Genomic DNA, 17,210 nt, shown 5'->3' with positions numbered 1-17,210 from the left:
TTTCACATTGCTCTACTTATAACGTAGTAACAATAGATGAAAGGTGCATAATTATATACGTTACGTGCCTATAATTTAAGTAATATAATGTGTGAATTACTAATGGTGATTTGTGGCTTATTTTAAAAGATTCAGATAATTTTCACTTTCTTTCCGATTTAAGACGCAGGATATAAAGAAATAACTAATAGGATATGTGCCAAAATGGAAACTCCATTGCACCCGATATAATGAAATAATTAAATGATTACTGAAATTGTTAAATATGGCCTTGATTTTCTATGTTAGCTTGATTTATATTTTGTAATCACATTATACATAAATTTATATATTATATGAAGCATTGATCGCATTATATTCTGATCATTTGTAACTGAATCCAAAATAACTATCTATAGATATATATTTATATATTTTTATTATTAATCATGCGACTTAATTTTGCTATAAATTAAACTAAATTTACTGAGATTTTATACTATAATTAGCGCAATTTTTACGCAATTTCATAAATGATATCTAGTAAGTATTATTTTTGATATTCAAAAATTCTATTTTTCCTATTTATTAAAGCTACCTTCAAGGTAGCTTTTCTTTAACAAATGTCATACTTTTGAGAAAACATTATCATATAATACAATCGTCACTTGTTGTGTATCTTATCTTGAATTCTTGATTTGTAAATGTAAAGTAAACATTAATAAAGTAAAGCTTAGACTCAGTACAAGCCCCGTACAGCATTTGAACTAATTATTATAAATACTTAAAAATTCACTATAGATTACGTGTTTCATAGAAGTTTTTGATGAATATGATATAACCAATTAGTGATCAGCATTATTTATTTGCCTTAAGACAATCAGATTACTGATGATTGATGATATAGCAATAATTTTGTAATATTTATAAAGCACTCCACAATATGTGATAAGATGCACTCGTTTTGAGTGTTCGCTTACAACTCGGTTGACGTCCTCTATACGTAGGCAAATATTATATTAGACAAATGTTAGCGGTAAGCGTAAATAAACCCCATTTTATCTCCAAAAGAAGGCGTGAGTGTAGAAATTTCAGATATAGTCAATATAAACGAGTTTTACTGTCACGATGTATTTAGGGTAATTCGTTATACTTGTAATATGACATACCGCACTCGTATTGCAATACCGACTTTAAATTTCGGATGCTAATGGAATAGTTGACATCCGTGTTATTCTTTCCGATAGGCCTGGTATTTAGCCCGCATATGCGTGTATCGGGGTCGTATAGGATATTCCGGTGTGCTATATTACAATTCAATTTCGTAACATACATTAAAATTTTTCATAATCGTATAAAGGCAGTAAGTAGTTGATTATGTACTCGCAACGAAAAGGTAGTGCGTGTTATGCATGTTGAGGGATGGCCATCCCGCGCAATAATAAATTAGACCAATATTTAGAACGTTTTACAGCGCTTTACACATGTTTGTCTTGATATTGTAATTTGTATAAATAATTTGAATGTTAAGTTGATAGGTATGTTACCATTTTGTTGTATGGTATTCCATTGAATACTTATTTAATGAATTGTGAAGTTCAGCGACGTTTGGTGTTGTTTGATGAAATATAAAGACTGCCTAATTAATTAATTTACTCAGAATAGTGGATGTTGTAAGTTTAAAATGATTAATTAGATTCCATAATATCACATTTTGATTAGGTGATGAAGGTCGTCTGCAATGTCTTTATTTTACGTGTCGATGTCTTTATTTATTTATACTTATAATAAAATTCTAGCATGGTACAGTTAAGTGAAGAATGTACATCGTTTGTTGTATTAGCACAGTATTATGTTTAATGAATGCCATAATGTATCAAATGGATTTATGTTATTTTTCGTTCATTCTTTGAACGGTTTATTCTGTTATTATGAATTATTTTTAATTTACTTTACATATTATTTGATTACTTTATTATTATTTGTACATTAAATTTAGCGGTTTGTCGATAAAATATATTGTATTTGAATTGCATGCGTGTACAGTTTACATTTTGTGTGTCGAGATTTTTTTTATAATTATTTTGTAATATAAATATAGCACGTTATTTACAATACCAACAATGTATTTTTATTTTTTTCCAAATACCTAAATTCCTAATATGAATATTGCGTATCTAATAAGTGGAATGAATGTCCGAAGAATTTAACGATGGTTAATGTTAGGGATATATTTGCATATTAATGTTTACGAACAACCGATACAGTTGTTAAGTATTACTATGCATGAAACGTACTACGTAGAAGCAAAGCTCATTCTGTTTATCGTAACTCGTAAGGATACTTAATATTCTAGATACAATGTAAGCGAAAAAGGACAAATGATAAGAAAGCCAATGACTTATTACTTAGCTGTTTATCGATGCCTTTAAAACACTCATTCTTAAGGTTCACAGCAGGATTCTCTTGTAATAGCGCAAGTCTTAAAACATTTTAAATGTTTGTGTTAATTTTAGAACGTTACTAATTAACAATCGTTACTTATATAAACGCATAGAAATCAACGTAGTGTCGTTAGAAACTTGGAACCAAGATGTTGATCGTATTTTCATGTTTAATTATTGTTTCTTGCAAAGCATCTCCTATTAAGCAAGGCGAGCTGTACGGATCAGTAGATGTTTATGACGATGGTAAAATGTTAACAATAAGGAAATATTATAATAAGAAATTAATGATTTGATGTTTGTAAAGTATAATACTTTTACCAGATTTAAATATAAATCCGGAATTGGGTGAGCACTTCGAAGGTGATATGTTATTAACAGCCGAACAAAGGGAATCTATCACGTCAGCGGTAAAAGGACGCAACGGTCTCCTAGATGGTGCTAAACGTTGGCCCAATAATACCGTTGTATACTACATCGAAGAAGACGACTTTGGTTTGTATTGTATAATTTTTGTACTATTAATTTAATTACTTACTACTTATGTGCTTTGTTAATGTTCTGTAGCGATGTTGCGAAAAAAAGATAAAAATGTGGATATAGTGGATAAAAATCGATACCAGTCACGCCATAAAAGCCTTGTTTAATCTAATTATAAACGGCTATTAATCGCCATCGAAAAAGAATGGCTAAATATTTTATATTAACAATTTTTAGATGAAGGATAGGTGTTTGGCTGTTTAAAATGGTCTAACGATGTTTTGATAATATTGCAACGATCTAACAATCACAGGAAACTTTGTATTTTAATTCGTCGTTAGTAGTATTTCGATATTTGATTTCACATATTAAATAGCACTTTTCCAAATGTTCAGTTGTTATTACTATCCTATCAAATAAATAATGATAATCTTATCTCAGATGAGGATCAAATAAAGATGATCGAAATGGGAATGGCCGATATATCCAATAAGTCGTGCATACAATTCAGCAAACGAAAAGCGAACGAACATGCTTTACGAATACAGGTGATTGTGTTTATTAACTACTAATTATTATGTCATTTTCATATAGTTAACTACAAATCAGTTATTAGACTCTGCAGAACATTCTAGTGATGTAAGAATCAATTTTTTATTAATACAATCATATATGAAAATATGAAATAATAGTCAGTAGGTACGTATTTGTTATATTTTTAGTTCATATGTTCGTTTCAAAACTTAGGTGAATGTTAGTCATGTGTAAACCTCGAAGAGAAGTACTCAGATCGATCTGTATCACAACTATATTAGTTACCCTACTTTAGTGTAGTAAGAAATAAAGTTAGTGAAGTTCCGTATCCCCTAGTGGGGTATGGGGCAGATGATGTACATCTGTTTCACTGATCGATTTTCTTTACGGACAAGTAGGTGATCAACCTTCTGTGTCCAGCCAGACCGAGACAATTTTTTTTTTTGTGCGTCCCCACCGGGAATTGAACCCAGGACCTCTCGGTTCTACGCTCACGCGTTAACCTCTGTACCAATATGTAATTACTCAACAACGGCTGAACGAATTTTATTGATTTTTAAGTTTGGCGGATATTTCTGCGCTTGGATTAGGACAAAAATTTAAAAAACTTACTAAAATTGCATACATTTATATGTAAGTGTAAAATTAACGTAGCATGTAATATACAAATAAATTGTTTGAATATTCAGGGTTCTGCAAGTGGCTGTTATTCAAATGTGGGTTATAGACTACCAGAGGATGAAGAAGATGAACCAGACCAAGTTTTGAATCTCGCCAAACGCTGTTTCAAACATGGTACTGTAGTTCATGAGATGTTACATACTCTGGGTTTTTTTCACATGCAGAGTACGTATGATAGGGACGATTTCGTGGAAATTATTTGGGAAAATATTAAAGCTGGTGAGTTTATGAGTTAATTTAATATTTTTATCCGAATCTGTATTTGTGTGGTCTTTACTGTAATTATTTCAGAAATAAATGCCCAGCAATAGATATTTATAACTTTAGTTAATTGTACGTTTTAGGGCATGAGCATAATTTCAAAAAATACAATAATGATACAATAACTGATTTTGGAATATCATATGACTATGGAAGTGTCATGCATTACCCAGAAAAAGCCTTTTCAAAAAATGGAAATAAAACGATAATTCCATTAGAGGTAATATTAATTTTTCTAAGGCGATTAAAATGTAATATTAGGTGATACATTTATTATAATCTAGAATACACTTCACAGGAAAATGTTGAGTTGGGACAAAGATTAGGCATGTCTGAAAAAGATGTCATCAAATTAAATAAAATGTACTGTGAAAATATGGAGGAAGAATCTGTAGAGAACGAATCGTAAAGGAAATGTGTGTAATAACTGTGTTAATAAAAAAAGTGAGTGTTAATTTTCAAATTAGAACAATTAGCTATACATAATTGCGTCTGCTCTAGTTATCTACACTTTTTCGTATTAAACGTTTCGTGTTGATCTACTTGGTCTATTTGTATTTTGCAACTTTCCTTTTATTCCGATTAACGTAAGCTTATATTGCTTTTTTATGTTTCTATACAATTCATTCGTTTAATTTGCCAATTTGTGGTGAAAGCGTGTCCATTGCCGATAAAAGTTGCAACAATATACTCTTATTGTTTATGTACATATCTTAAAACTTTAGGTATGGTAGCTAATTCTATCATTTACGTTGCAAATACATTTGATGTATAATATCGCCTAACTATTAACAGTGTCTATCTATATAATATGTAAAATAATATGCAAAAATAATAAGTCGCTAGACGCTTGTGCCGGCTCCGCCCGGATATCAAGATTCCTGTTTTTATCCCAAGTATATAGGAGTATTTAATAGGGATAAACATCTTATCACCCAAGTCACCCCGTCTGTATATCAAATTTCATCAAAATCCGTTCAGTAATCTCAGCGTGATTGACGGACAAACATCCAAACAAACAAACTCACATTTATAATATTAGTGTGATTTGTAATTTAGGGATTGAAAATAACACGGAAACTACAAACATTGTACCTTACTTGAATAAATTTACTTCCTATATTATTCAAAGAACCTGCTCTACATGTTATGTTTGAAATAAATAGAGCAAATAGAATTATCGAAATCAAGGTTGTATCTGTTGATAAAGTAAATGGTGCAGAGAATTTGGCAATTAATTCTTGCATGGTAGGCGTAGTCCGTTTGTGTCACGCTCACTGTCGCAAGTCGCCGCTGCAGTAGTGCGCTTACACCTTGTGAAATGGTTGTATTCAAAGCTATATTAATTCCAGACCCGCCTCGATGGGTTTTGTCACGAAAAAATTCGCAGTGCTGTACATTTTTTATCAAATCGATCTAGCTCAGCCAAAACATCAATGCGACGAGACATTATTATACCGTTAATATGACATACTTTTTTCGAAAACTTGCTACTAAAAGCTGCTAGAAGAACGATATTGCACATCTTTTAAATATTTAAAATTTAATCAGTTTTATATTTGAATAATGAAGTGGATAAACTGTGTTGTTTTATTGTGTGTGTTTGTAATTAAGTGTGAATCGATGTCCGATAGTGAAATAGAAGATTTTGAAAACTTTCTAAAGGAGACATCACAATTAGATCAAAATTTAAAGAGTAAGTTTGGTATCATCGTATTTATTTTATTTATGTCTAGATAATTATTTATCAATGTTTTTTTTTCTTATTAAGTTTAAATCTACAATATATAAATGCTACTCGATAGTACCTTTGTCGCTATTATGCCTCTATTTTGCATAAATATACAATTAGGTCCTGACCTTTGCTAAAAATAAAAAATAAAATTGGCTTTAAAATGAAATTTCCTTGCTATAAGAATTATTTAAACTCAGAATATTGTAGAGCGCTTACACTTTAGCTAATTATCGTACTTATATAAATTATACTTACTTTGGCATATGATTAATTATTAAACACCATAAAAACTTGGTATTATCGAAAAAGCTAATAAACTTTGAGTCTCTTGCAAAAGAAAATTTCACTGATAATAATTGATATTTAAAGGTAACCCTGAAGCAGACTTCGATGAAGACGAACCAGCGTCGGATAATGCATGGGAAGAAAGCGGGAAATTTGAAGGAGATCTTATCTTAAATGATCGACAACGGCGCATGATTGTCACTAACGTTGTAGAGGGTCTCGCTCGGAATGGTCTAGCGGATAGCACCAAACGGTGGCCTAATAATGAAGTTATTTATTTTATTCAACGAGAACATTTTAGTAAGTAAATAGGGTCGTCGATTGTGCCTTTTTAAAATTATACACGTGATAATAAATACGTTTGCTATTTGTAAATCCCAGAAAAAATGTCGTAGATAATTTTTAACTATTTAGTAAATAAATCGCTAAATTAAAATAAGACTCGTCATTCTTTATTTACACATACATATAATACTAATGCCTGCCTGGGTTATTTTTTTTTAGATCTAGATCAGGTACAGGCTATAGAAGACGGTATTGCTGATTTAGCTCAAGCGTCGTGTGTAAAGTTTACTCCTTACAAGAAAGGCGATCGTGATGCTGTTGTTATTCAGGTCAGTCATAACAATGAAATTTTATTGGAGTTTTCTAAGCAATAGTTACAATAAATTTTTATTTAATTTATATATCACAGGGCAGTAGACGCGGCTGCTTCTCTCAAGTCGGCTATCAAGGGGGCTACCAGGTTCTAAACTTGTCTGGTCGGCATCCAGCTGGACGTGGATGTTTTCGACACGGAACTGTTGTACACGAACTCCTTCATACCCTTGGCTTCTATCACATGCAGAGCAGCCCCGATAGGGATGACTTCATCGATGTGTTGTGGGAAAACATTATACAAAGTACCTACATAATTGATTAGTATATCCTATATAAAGATAAATCTAAAAAAAGTCATAGTAACTGTTAAGTAATCTGTGACCTAGCAGTTACCGTTTCGCTTGGTATTCTTATAATTGGTTCTAATTCTATTAGATATAAAATAACGGGTCGTTCGTTGGATATAGAATATTATAACGGGTGGATCAAGGCTATTGTGTCAGCGATAGTTCATTCCGATAAAATAGATGCTTAGAATATTAATTCTTATATTACATAAAAAATTGTTATTTGTTCACATTATATCTAATAATTTATTTTACAGTTTTGATCTAATTTGATCTTTTTGGCTCTCTTTAAGCGTAATTTTGTTTATTTAATTTTTACATTATGTTTAAATTGTGTCAATCAGGTCGGAATTGTTATTGTATGTGTTGTATACCACCAAAAACTTGACATTCTGTTCCAGCGACAAGACACAATTTTCGCAAATACAACTCGTTTGCGGTGTCCGACTTTGGCGTGGGTTACGACTACGAAAGTGTTCTGCATTATAGCCGAAAAGCTTTCTCTGTCAATGGAAAAGACACACTCGTGCCAAAACAGGTGACAATATATTTTATTGAAATATTCTTAAATTTTTTAATTATTAAGTAGATAGTCGTAGCTTTCTATTTTTTTTATTCTAACTACTTCATTGTTGTTTGTGGCTATAAAATATACATACAGAAGCGAGCAAAGCTTATAAGTAATTATTTAATTTTATTGAAAAGTATATTCAACATTACAAACGAATTATTTTTCAGAGGGGAGCTGAAATCGGTCAGAGGATTGGCCTGTCGCAGAAGGACACACAAAAGCTAAACAAAATGTACTGTGATGCGGATTCCGATCGGTTTTTAGATAGCGATTCCTCTAAAATACCCCTAGCTGCAAAGAAACCTGACAAAAATAAACCTTTCGAGGGACGTGGAATAGGATATCATCAAGGTAAAGCCGTAGCTATAAAGCTACCTGCAGCACAAACATATAATTTGCATGACTTTTCCAACATTGATAAGTTTAATGATTTTAGTAAAACGAAAGAAAGTGTGCCTCCAATGTCTGTTCATGGATTTGGAGTTATTAAGGAAATAAATGATATATATTCTATGCCTCACTATTCACACAATGAAGAAAGGATTCCTAGTGCAATGCTTGTTGTCACAGGAAACAAAGATGACAATGAATACCAAGATGGTGTATATGAGTTCACTACTGACATAAGCAATAATATGAACCCATCTGACGCTCGTAAATTAGATAACGGTCGGAGTGCAGGTCATATAGCACATGACTATAATTCGCCGGATTTAATACAATATCACGATCAATACCAACCATACACAGTTAAGCATTCTAATAACAATCAGGCAAATGAATACACAAATAAGCAAAATGAACACGCAAATGCTTTTCATATGGATCAAGATTTGCTTCAACACATGAAAAATAAATATAATGATAATAGATATAAACATGATCAAGGAAACATTCATGCATTGCAGTCTACACGCAACAAAAGTCCATATTATGATAACACCGATAAAAACGAAAACTATGATAATAATTATAAATATTATGGTCATAATCACCATAATGATGGCTATAATCCATATGATGATATACCAGCCATACCAAACTTAAATATATTAAATAATTCCAAAGAGTCCCAGCTGCCATTGCCAACAAAATGGTTAAATTCTAACAAAAAGTTTCAAGAACTATATCGTCCTTATGTTAAAGAAATATATTTAGATGATAGATAATATTGTTAACAATTAACGGTACTATTATATAAGTTTTAGTTTTAAAAATGTCTGTATGAAATATAAATATAATAATAAAATAAACAAACATGTTTCATTTCTATTCTTAAACAATTAAGGTAGTAAGATATAACATCGAATGTTTTATATGAGAACCATCTCATATAAAACATTCGATCGAGACGTCACAGTAACCATACTGTGACGTCTTTAAGTAGCTCAGTTTCAGTGTAAGAAAGATAGAGCTATATAGGTGGTCTAGTGGCATCACTATCTCCTTCATCAAATTTCACTTAAAAAATTTTGTACTAACTTTTGTACTTTTCTGTGAATAACAAACAAAGTTATACACCGTCGCTTCAGTGTTACTTTTAGATTTTAGGCCAATATTCCATTTAATAACTTTTGGCATATTTAAAAATTATAATTAAGAAATACGAGTATAGTAATGAAACGCACAGTGGGTAATAGAAACTTATTCCTATAAAAAAATTCAAATGTCAACTGTCAATAGACATTGTCAAATGTCATGTTATACGTCATTGTCATATTGTAATTATCAAGCTGCACGTAAACCACTAAATAATATGTCGTTTTACATTGCAAAAACAGGAAATTAAAATGGGAAATCTCCTTAAGTGATTGACTGGAATATTATCAGACGATATATGAAAAACCGGGATCTAAATAGACCAGGTAAAGTTGCAATGGTGCTTAGGAAAAGGTGACATTTTGAGTAATTTTTCAATTTAATTTAATTACATGGGTTGCGCTGCTTCGGGCGTTAGCCGAACGATAATGTTATTTAATAAAAGCGCACATAATTCACAAGATGCCAGGGCCATATTGGAAAGAAAATTGTATATAGCTAAGGAATCTCCTGAACCTGATTTTGATTTATCAGGATGTAGTCTTCGACAGCTGCCCTCTGGAATATTTTCAATATGCAAAGTATTTCGAAAAGACTATCTTTATTTACAAAATAATCGGCTGAAATCCTTACATGAAGGAGGTCAACTTTCAGATTTGTATTTGATCAAAACTTTAAATATAAGCTACAACTGTTTTACTCATTTACCAAAGAACATTCGTTTTCTTTCAAGTCTTACTGAACTTCATCTAAACAATAATCTATTTGAGCAAATACCAGATGAAATTAAATTTCTAGTAGCACTTAAAGTATTAGATTTATCAGCGAATAAACTCAAAGTGTTAAATCCTAGTCTTGGCAATTTAAAGTCATTAAGGAAACTGAACATTACTGAAAATAAAGATTTGAAAGAAATATGTGTAGAGCTTTGCCATGCCTCAAATTTGATATCAATTGAATTGGATTACAATCAATATGTTATGCCTCCTGCTACAGTAGCTATAAAAGGCACAGAAGAGATAATGAAGTTTCTTTGTAAGGAAGCAAATGTTGACTATATCCCACCATTACCTCCAGAAACAGAGGTTTCAACAGTAGGTGGCCCTAACAAAATACTTGACCCTTTTACAAAACAAAAAATAACATGGGAGGAACAAGAAGAAGCTATGAAAAACAGTGAAAAGAAAATCCAAATAGCTAATCAACAGCAAAGAGAAAAAGTTTTGTCAAATCTTCTAAAAGATCAGATTAGTTTAGACATAGAAATTGCAAGAGTTCAAGAGTATAGAGAAATAGAAAAACAGAAACTCATTCAGACAATACAAAAAGAAGAAAAAGACATTGAATGTTTAATAAATAATTTTGTGGCATATGATAGATGTAAACCTGAAGTCATTCAACAGCAACATGCTCATGAACAGTTGGAACATGATCGATTATTGGAAATAACTAGACAAAATTATGATAATATCAAAAAATGTGATATTTTAAAAGCAATGGAAAATCTTTTAGAAGATAACTATTCCATGATTAAACATAAGATGTTTTATAAGGATAATTTAAATAATGTTAAACAAAGTCTTTTAAATCAGGAGACTGAGATTGATGGGAAATTAGCTGAGTTGTTAAGTGCAAAGGACCACTCTAGGGAAGCCCTTGTGCAGCAGCTTTTGGAAGATCAAGATGTACAAAAGGCAATGGTATCTTCTTTGCTTGATCAAGTAGATGCAAGGAGTTGGAGTCTGAATCAAGAAATATCTTTTATTTCATCCCATTTAGCAAAATTGAGTGTTATTGAACAAGAAAAGAAAAAAATGCATGTAATGTACAACTACAATGAACTTCTTAATCAAAGAATACAACTAGTTCATTTGCTAGATGATCTGTTTGACCAAAGAAATAAAAGAAGGAAACAGTTACTGGAAACTTTGAATGAGGCTGAAAATGAAAGTGATTATAAAGCAGATTTTTGGCTGAGGAGTTATCAGAAACTATTGGATACTGCCCCAAGATCTTTGCTCAGCGCTGGTAAGACATTGGATCCAGTTTTGGCTAACTACCTATTACAAGAGGGTGTAATTCATTGTCTACCATTTCTGGTGCGATTCATATTTTCTAATAAGTCTTTATTAAATATTAACCAAGAAGATTTGCTGAAGTGTGGTGTATCATTGACTACAGATCGTGAGAATATACTAAAAGCCATACAACTTTATTCCGATTTTAAAAATGAAAACTGCAATATGCCCCAAACAGTAGCAGGGGCAAGTGCTCCCCCTGCTGATGAGGATACTCATTTGGGGGTTCTTGATTCGGATGAAAGTTTGAATGATGATGGTGAGTGTGTTATTTGCATGGAAAATAAATCCCAAGTTGTATTTGTGCCTTGTGGTCATATGTGTTGCTGTGAGATATGTTCTCATAAAGATATAAGTACATGTCCAATGTGCAGAACGCATATAGAGAGAATTATTAAAGTTGTTGTGTCATAGGTCATTCATAATGATATATTTTCTCATGGATATTGCATTCTAAGTTCTATTTACCATATATTTAAGTTTTATACTTGCTATACAAAATTTTTATTGTTTTATTTAAGATTTCTGTTTATATGAATTATAAAAGTTATTTTATGAAATTTTATATATGGATGTGATTACATAGTCCCTATGAAAACATACGACAAAATTATCTCAGATTTCTAAGTCATTTGTTAAATTTATATTTATTGTTACTAATCATGAATAAAAATATAATGTTCTCAATAAGAGATGATAATGATTTACAAAAATATATGTTAAAGGCTGAAAATTATACTATACCAAGGTTTTCACTTTAATAAACAAGAAGGATTTGAAGTTGTATAAAATTCATGTTCTATATAAATTAATTTTTTTAAAAGAATGTCAGTATTAAACATAAATTTCTGTAAATCAAGAAACATTCTGATGTAATAATTTATGTACTCTTAATTTGTAAGTGAAACTTTCTATTTGTTTTTTTTTGTGAAAAGCGCTACATTACAAGTGACCTGGTGATAAGCAGATTTATAATAACTTTAATCATAAATAATTTATTCTCTTTAACAATTGTCAATTGTCCTATTTAAATTGTTTGCTTCTTTATTACCTAATTTATTTAAAGGAATAAAGTCCTTACGATATTGTTACATAATTGAGTATAAATTCATTACATTTTTCTTATTTTAAAATCATTTAAATATAGTACTGTGATTTAGTTAAGGTTAATATTCACATGCACAATTTTGATATATACATACATAGGTACATTTTATCCTTAAACTAAGTACATTTATGAATTGATAATAATATTGTAATTGTAAACTGTATGCAAGCTAAACTATAAATACATAAGTATAAGGTGACAGTTGCACTGCCTTCAAATTCTATTTTTGTGATTACTAATTGTGTGAAATACATATAATTATTGAACTTTATTATTCAGGAAACACATGAGGCTTAATAAAACATGCCATAATTGTGCTCAATTAAATAATAAGTAAGCACTGGTATTTTTGTCGAATGTAATAAAAAATTGCAAAACAAAAAAAACATTTCTTCATTAATAACTGGGTTGTATGGTGTGTGTGTCTTTCTAAATCTGTTCTGTATATCACTGTTCAAAATAATTATCTTTCTTGGTTTTCAATATTATATTGAATAAATTATTTAATGCACAAATGTCGTTTTGTAAATTTTATTTCAACTTCACTCCTGATAAAACGCAATTTAAATAAGTAATATAGAGCTTTAGATTATATTCTAAGATACTACACACGAAAGCTTAAACGAGACTGGATTTTTGCCTTTAACGCCTTCCGACACAGTTAAAAACCAGTCCTTAATCACACATTCGGTCAACTTTTACTAAAATCATTTTCTATGGTGTACGAGTAAGAAATGGGTGTACCGATTAAGAGCATAAATTACGAATTTCTGATTGTAAAGCTGTCAACCCTATGATTCTTCAATGTAAAAAATCTATAGAAATTAATGTCGTCAAGGAAAAACAAACATTGAGCTTTAGTGAGTACATCGGCTAGGTCATTCCTCAGTAGTAAAATTTGGCTATGTACCTCGACTCACACCAGAATAAACAAAATGGGACAGAGATCTAACACGCCCAAGTTGCATATACTGTATGCGGTCCGTTATGTAATTGGCATTTATTAATTTGGGTGTGAAGCCTAGTTTAGAAAACTTTAATACAAAAACGTTGATTGATGATCTATAGTATAGCATAAATAATATAGAAAATATATTATGCAGCTATATCTAACGCCATTCGTAGCCCAAGGTAAAAATAAAACAAAACATTGCTCTTATTCTGTATAACTATGATTTAGTTATCTTTGATACCATTAGGAACTGAGTCCATATTCATACAGCTCTGGTACACAGGAAAAAACAACTTAAACGTTTGTGACGAGTAAGCCTATTTACTCATATAGCTATAGTAGTAGTAGTAAATATAATCAGTGTACAGTACCTATTTCGTTTTAGGAACAGTTATGAAGGCACTAGCCCGTTCGCGGCATCGCCCGCATAGTCAATGGAAAAATTGGATGGACCAGAGTTTTTGCTGCATAGGTACTTTTCGTTTCCGTGGGATTATAGAAAGCAAAACTTTCCTATGTCCATTCTTCGGTCTCAAACTGGACTAGACCAAATTTTATTAAAATCTGCTCAGTTGATTAAGCGTAAAGAAGAGACAGGCAGACAGAGTAACTTTTGCATTTATAAATATATTAGATAGGGATGTAGAGTATTGATTGAGATTGTTTAGGTAATGCAAGAGAATAAACATGCGTAGGATTATGATTTATTGAAGATACGAAAACTAATTCCAATTAGATATCATATTTTTAAGTACGTTGCCCGTTTATATCTACAGAATAGTTCACGAACCTAATAGATCCAGAAAGATTGAAAAAAAAAAATGTTTACCACCTCTTTACAAGGCTTCCAGAATGTCATTAATAACTAGTTCTCACCTACATCTTAGTTTCTACGTTATAAGTAAATAAGTATCGATTTTATATAATATTATTTACCTCTGTAATACGCCTCTAAATCGGAATTGTTTCAGAGAATTTTTATTTTTAACTGCAAACAAAGCTTAACGATGGCTAACGTAAGCCAATAAATTCAACTGAATGGCGAATTAAATAAAACATTAAGTAAAAAGCAATTTCGTTCTCTTTTACCTGTATAGCCAATTAAGAGGACTGGTATCGGGACCTCATGAATATGTATCTTCGTCCCCATAGATTTGTCCTATAACTAAAGCTTTCTTCGTTTTAAGGCATTAAGCGGCTGAGAAATAAGATACACAATCACTTCTTTCACAGAAATAGGTTTGTTTGTGAAAAGGAATGTATTGATAGTGTAGATTGTAATTTTGCGTGTGAGGACAATAGAACCTCTGTAATAATTCTGGTTAAGAATGAAGCTATTCGCAGTTGAGTTTTTAGTTAGTTATGGCTTATAAAATAAACTTTAAAAATTCATTTGTCATTTGTTCCCAACATTATTTCGAATGTTTATTGTAGACATAATATTATGCATTAGTTCATTTGTGCAGTAGTAAAAAAATGTAACGGTAACGCTCTAGACTGGACATATTGCCGAAAGGAAATTTTCAATCACTCAGAACAGATGAAATAGATTGTACCGTGTAGAATGCCTAATTTAATTAGCCATGCGAAATAAAAACATTATTTTCGAGTCTTCGTGTTGAAATGGGAATTTTGCATACGCATTGGATTTAGATATTGCAATACCATGTAAATATTTTAGGCATAATATAATTATACAATATAGCATAATAAGCTGTCTTGTACTTACCCAGTATTAGGCGCGTACACGCAATATCATAGCGATGGCGCTTGAATTATTATTCTTAATTGTTTTGTATCTTTTATTATAAACATCTGTTATTATAACCATGAAATAGAGATAATCTGTTTTTTTTCAGCACGGCACAACATTTTTGTGAAGTTTTTAAATATTAATGTACCTACCTAGGTGTCTAATTAATTTTATGTCTCATCATCATCCTCATCAGCCCTTCTATTGTTCCCACTGCTGGGACACAGGCCTCCTATGAGGGTTCAGGCCATAATCCACCACGCTGGCCAAGTGCGGGTTGGCAGATGTCACATGTCGTCGAACTTTTGATTCTTGGACATGCCGGTTTCCTCACGATGTTTTCCTTCACCGTTTTAAGCAGTGGTGATGTTACCTACATGCGCAGATAAATTGAAAAATCAATTTATTTCCTGCACGCTCGCCCGGTCTCGAACCCCGACTTATCGATTTTGAAGTCCGAGGTTCTCACCACTGAGCAACCACTGCTGTTCATTATATTAATTCAAGACAATTCTCCTAAGTTTAGGAAATTTTCCATTTCATAAAATTTCCCAAGTATTTATATTCTAATAAATAAAAAAGAAGTACTTTTACTTGTACTTGGACCGACTTTTTTCCCTTTTCTCATCTCTCATCTCAAAACCAAAATCGAAATTATTTATTTTGATTTAGACCCCAAAGGGGCACTTACGACTTCAATACAATAACCACACCCAGTTATCACTGCTGGTGACGTTAATCTGCCTTCGACCGGACCGCATTTTCTCGTACTTATTAAATAAAACAGAAGAAAATAAGGTATATTCGATTCAAAAAGATTGGAAATTCCGTAACGATTCCCGTAAAATATAGCAAGGGACCGGCGAACCAATCACGTTCATCTTCGTCACCGTCAGCAATTGCTGACTCAGATTACAAATGCTTTTAGATAATTACGTGTCTGTATCAAAGAGGAGGAAAAATTTCGTAGTTAATTTAATGTCGATCTACAGAGTGTCAACTCCCATCTGAGAGGTATTTCTCTTATTTGTAGGTAGATCGTATTAAACTGAATACATGCTAACAAATCAATACGTTCTAGGTATGTATAACCTTCGCCTTCCCCGCTCAATTGTAAAGTGGTTACCGACTGAATTTGTATCCGTGGTCCTGGGTTCAATTCTCGACTGAAATATATATGGTGTAGTAGAACCGATACAGTTTTTCTGTCATTTGGATCTATGTATTTACAGGATATCTATTTTTTTCTATTTCTGGCTTTGTTCCTAATGTTAGGATCCCTAAAATTTATTGTTGTGTACCGATTTTTATTCGCAAAGAAAACACGGGGAAAAATCGACTAGTACATACCTCGTAATTCGCATACGTGTGGCTTAGGGTAAACTAACAAAGTGATGAAAGGGAGACCATCAGATAATTGCTTTCCTTTGATATAGAGTCCTGTTTGGTCAGGAGTATATAAAATAACTGTACAATATTCATTTCCATCATACACATTTCTTTGACGATGGGACATAAGAGCTAATTTTATTATAATTTTATTTCACAGCTATTAGTAGATAAGCAATAGTTCGTACATTTGAGCAAATAAGTCAATTTTATAAATAATGATAAGACGAAATTATCATGGGAAGCGAAATCGGCCATGCAACCTAATTGATATCATTAAGATGAATAATTTGAAAGTTTAAATGAAGATATTGTCAAAAATTTAAACCCTTTTTTTAATACATACCTACCTAATAATAATACTGTAAATTATACGAACAGTTTCCGGTGTAAATTAGATGAATATACTTAGTCTGGCCATAAATACTGTTACACTTAATTATAAAAAAATATTACATTTGAATTTCGAATCTG

The 17,210-nt window shown here is 31.5% G+C and overlaps 3 protein-coding genes across 3 annotated transcripts; all 3 read left to right on the top strand.

Moving 5' to 3' along the window:
* The first annotated feature begins 2,264 nt into the window (after positions 1-2,264).
* On the top strand, positions 2,265-4,921 carry LOC119830174 (seminal metalloprotease 1-like). Its single transcript, XM_038353087.1, has 6 exons — positions 2,265-2,669; positions 2,748-2,918; positions 3,345-3,451; positions 4,127-4,337; positions 4,463-4,599; positions 4,678-4,921. Exons 1-6 carry the CDS (start codon positions 2,573-2,575, stop codon positions 4,786-4,788), a joined length of 834 nt encoding a protein of 277 aa, XP_038209015.1. The 5' UTR covers positions 2,265-2,572; the 3' UTR covers positions 4,789-4,921.
* A 726-nt stretch (positions 4,922-5,647) lies between these two features.
* Positions 5,648-9,124, top strand: LOC119830447. Its single transcript, XM_038353475.1, has 6 exons — positions 5,648-6,075; positions 6,484-6,699; positions 6,904-7,013; positions 7,094-7,301; positions 7,748-7,884; positions 8,085-9,124. Exons 1-6 carry the CDS (start codon positions 5,946-5,948, stop codon positions 9,084-9,086), a joined length of 1,803 nt encoding a protein of 600 aa, XP_038209403.1. The 5' UTR covers positions 5,648-5,945; the 3' UTR covers positions 9,087-9,124.
* Positions 9,125-9,627: 503 nt separating this feature from the next.
* LOC119830290 (E3 ubiquitin-protein ligase LRSAM1-like) lies at positions 9,628-13,244 on the top strand. Its single transcript, XM_038353249.1, has one exon. The coding sequence runs from the start codon at positions 9,849-9,851 to the stop codon at positions 11,946-11,948; it is 2,100 nt and encodes a 699-aa protein (XP_038209177.1). The 5' UTR covers positions 9,628-9,848; the 3' UTR covers positions 11,949-13,244.
* Positions 13,245-17,210: the final 3,966 nt, after the last annotated feature.

The sequence above is a fragment of the Zerene cesonia genome, chromosome 11 (genome assembly GCF_012273895.1).
Source record: "Zerene cesonia ecotype Mississippi chromosome 11, Zerene_cesonia_1.1, whole genome shotgun sequence".
Lineage (NCBI taxonomy): Eukaryota > Metazoa > Arthropoda > Insecta > Lepidoptera > Pieridae > Zerene > Zerene cesonia.
This window is presented reverse-complemented; position numbering and strand designations above follow the sequence as displayed.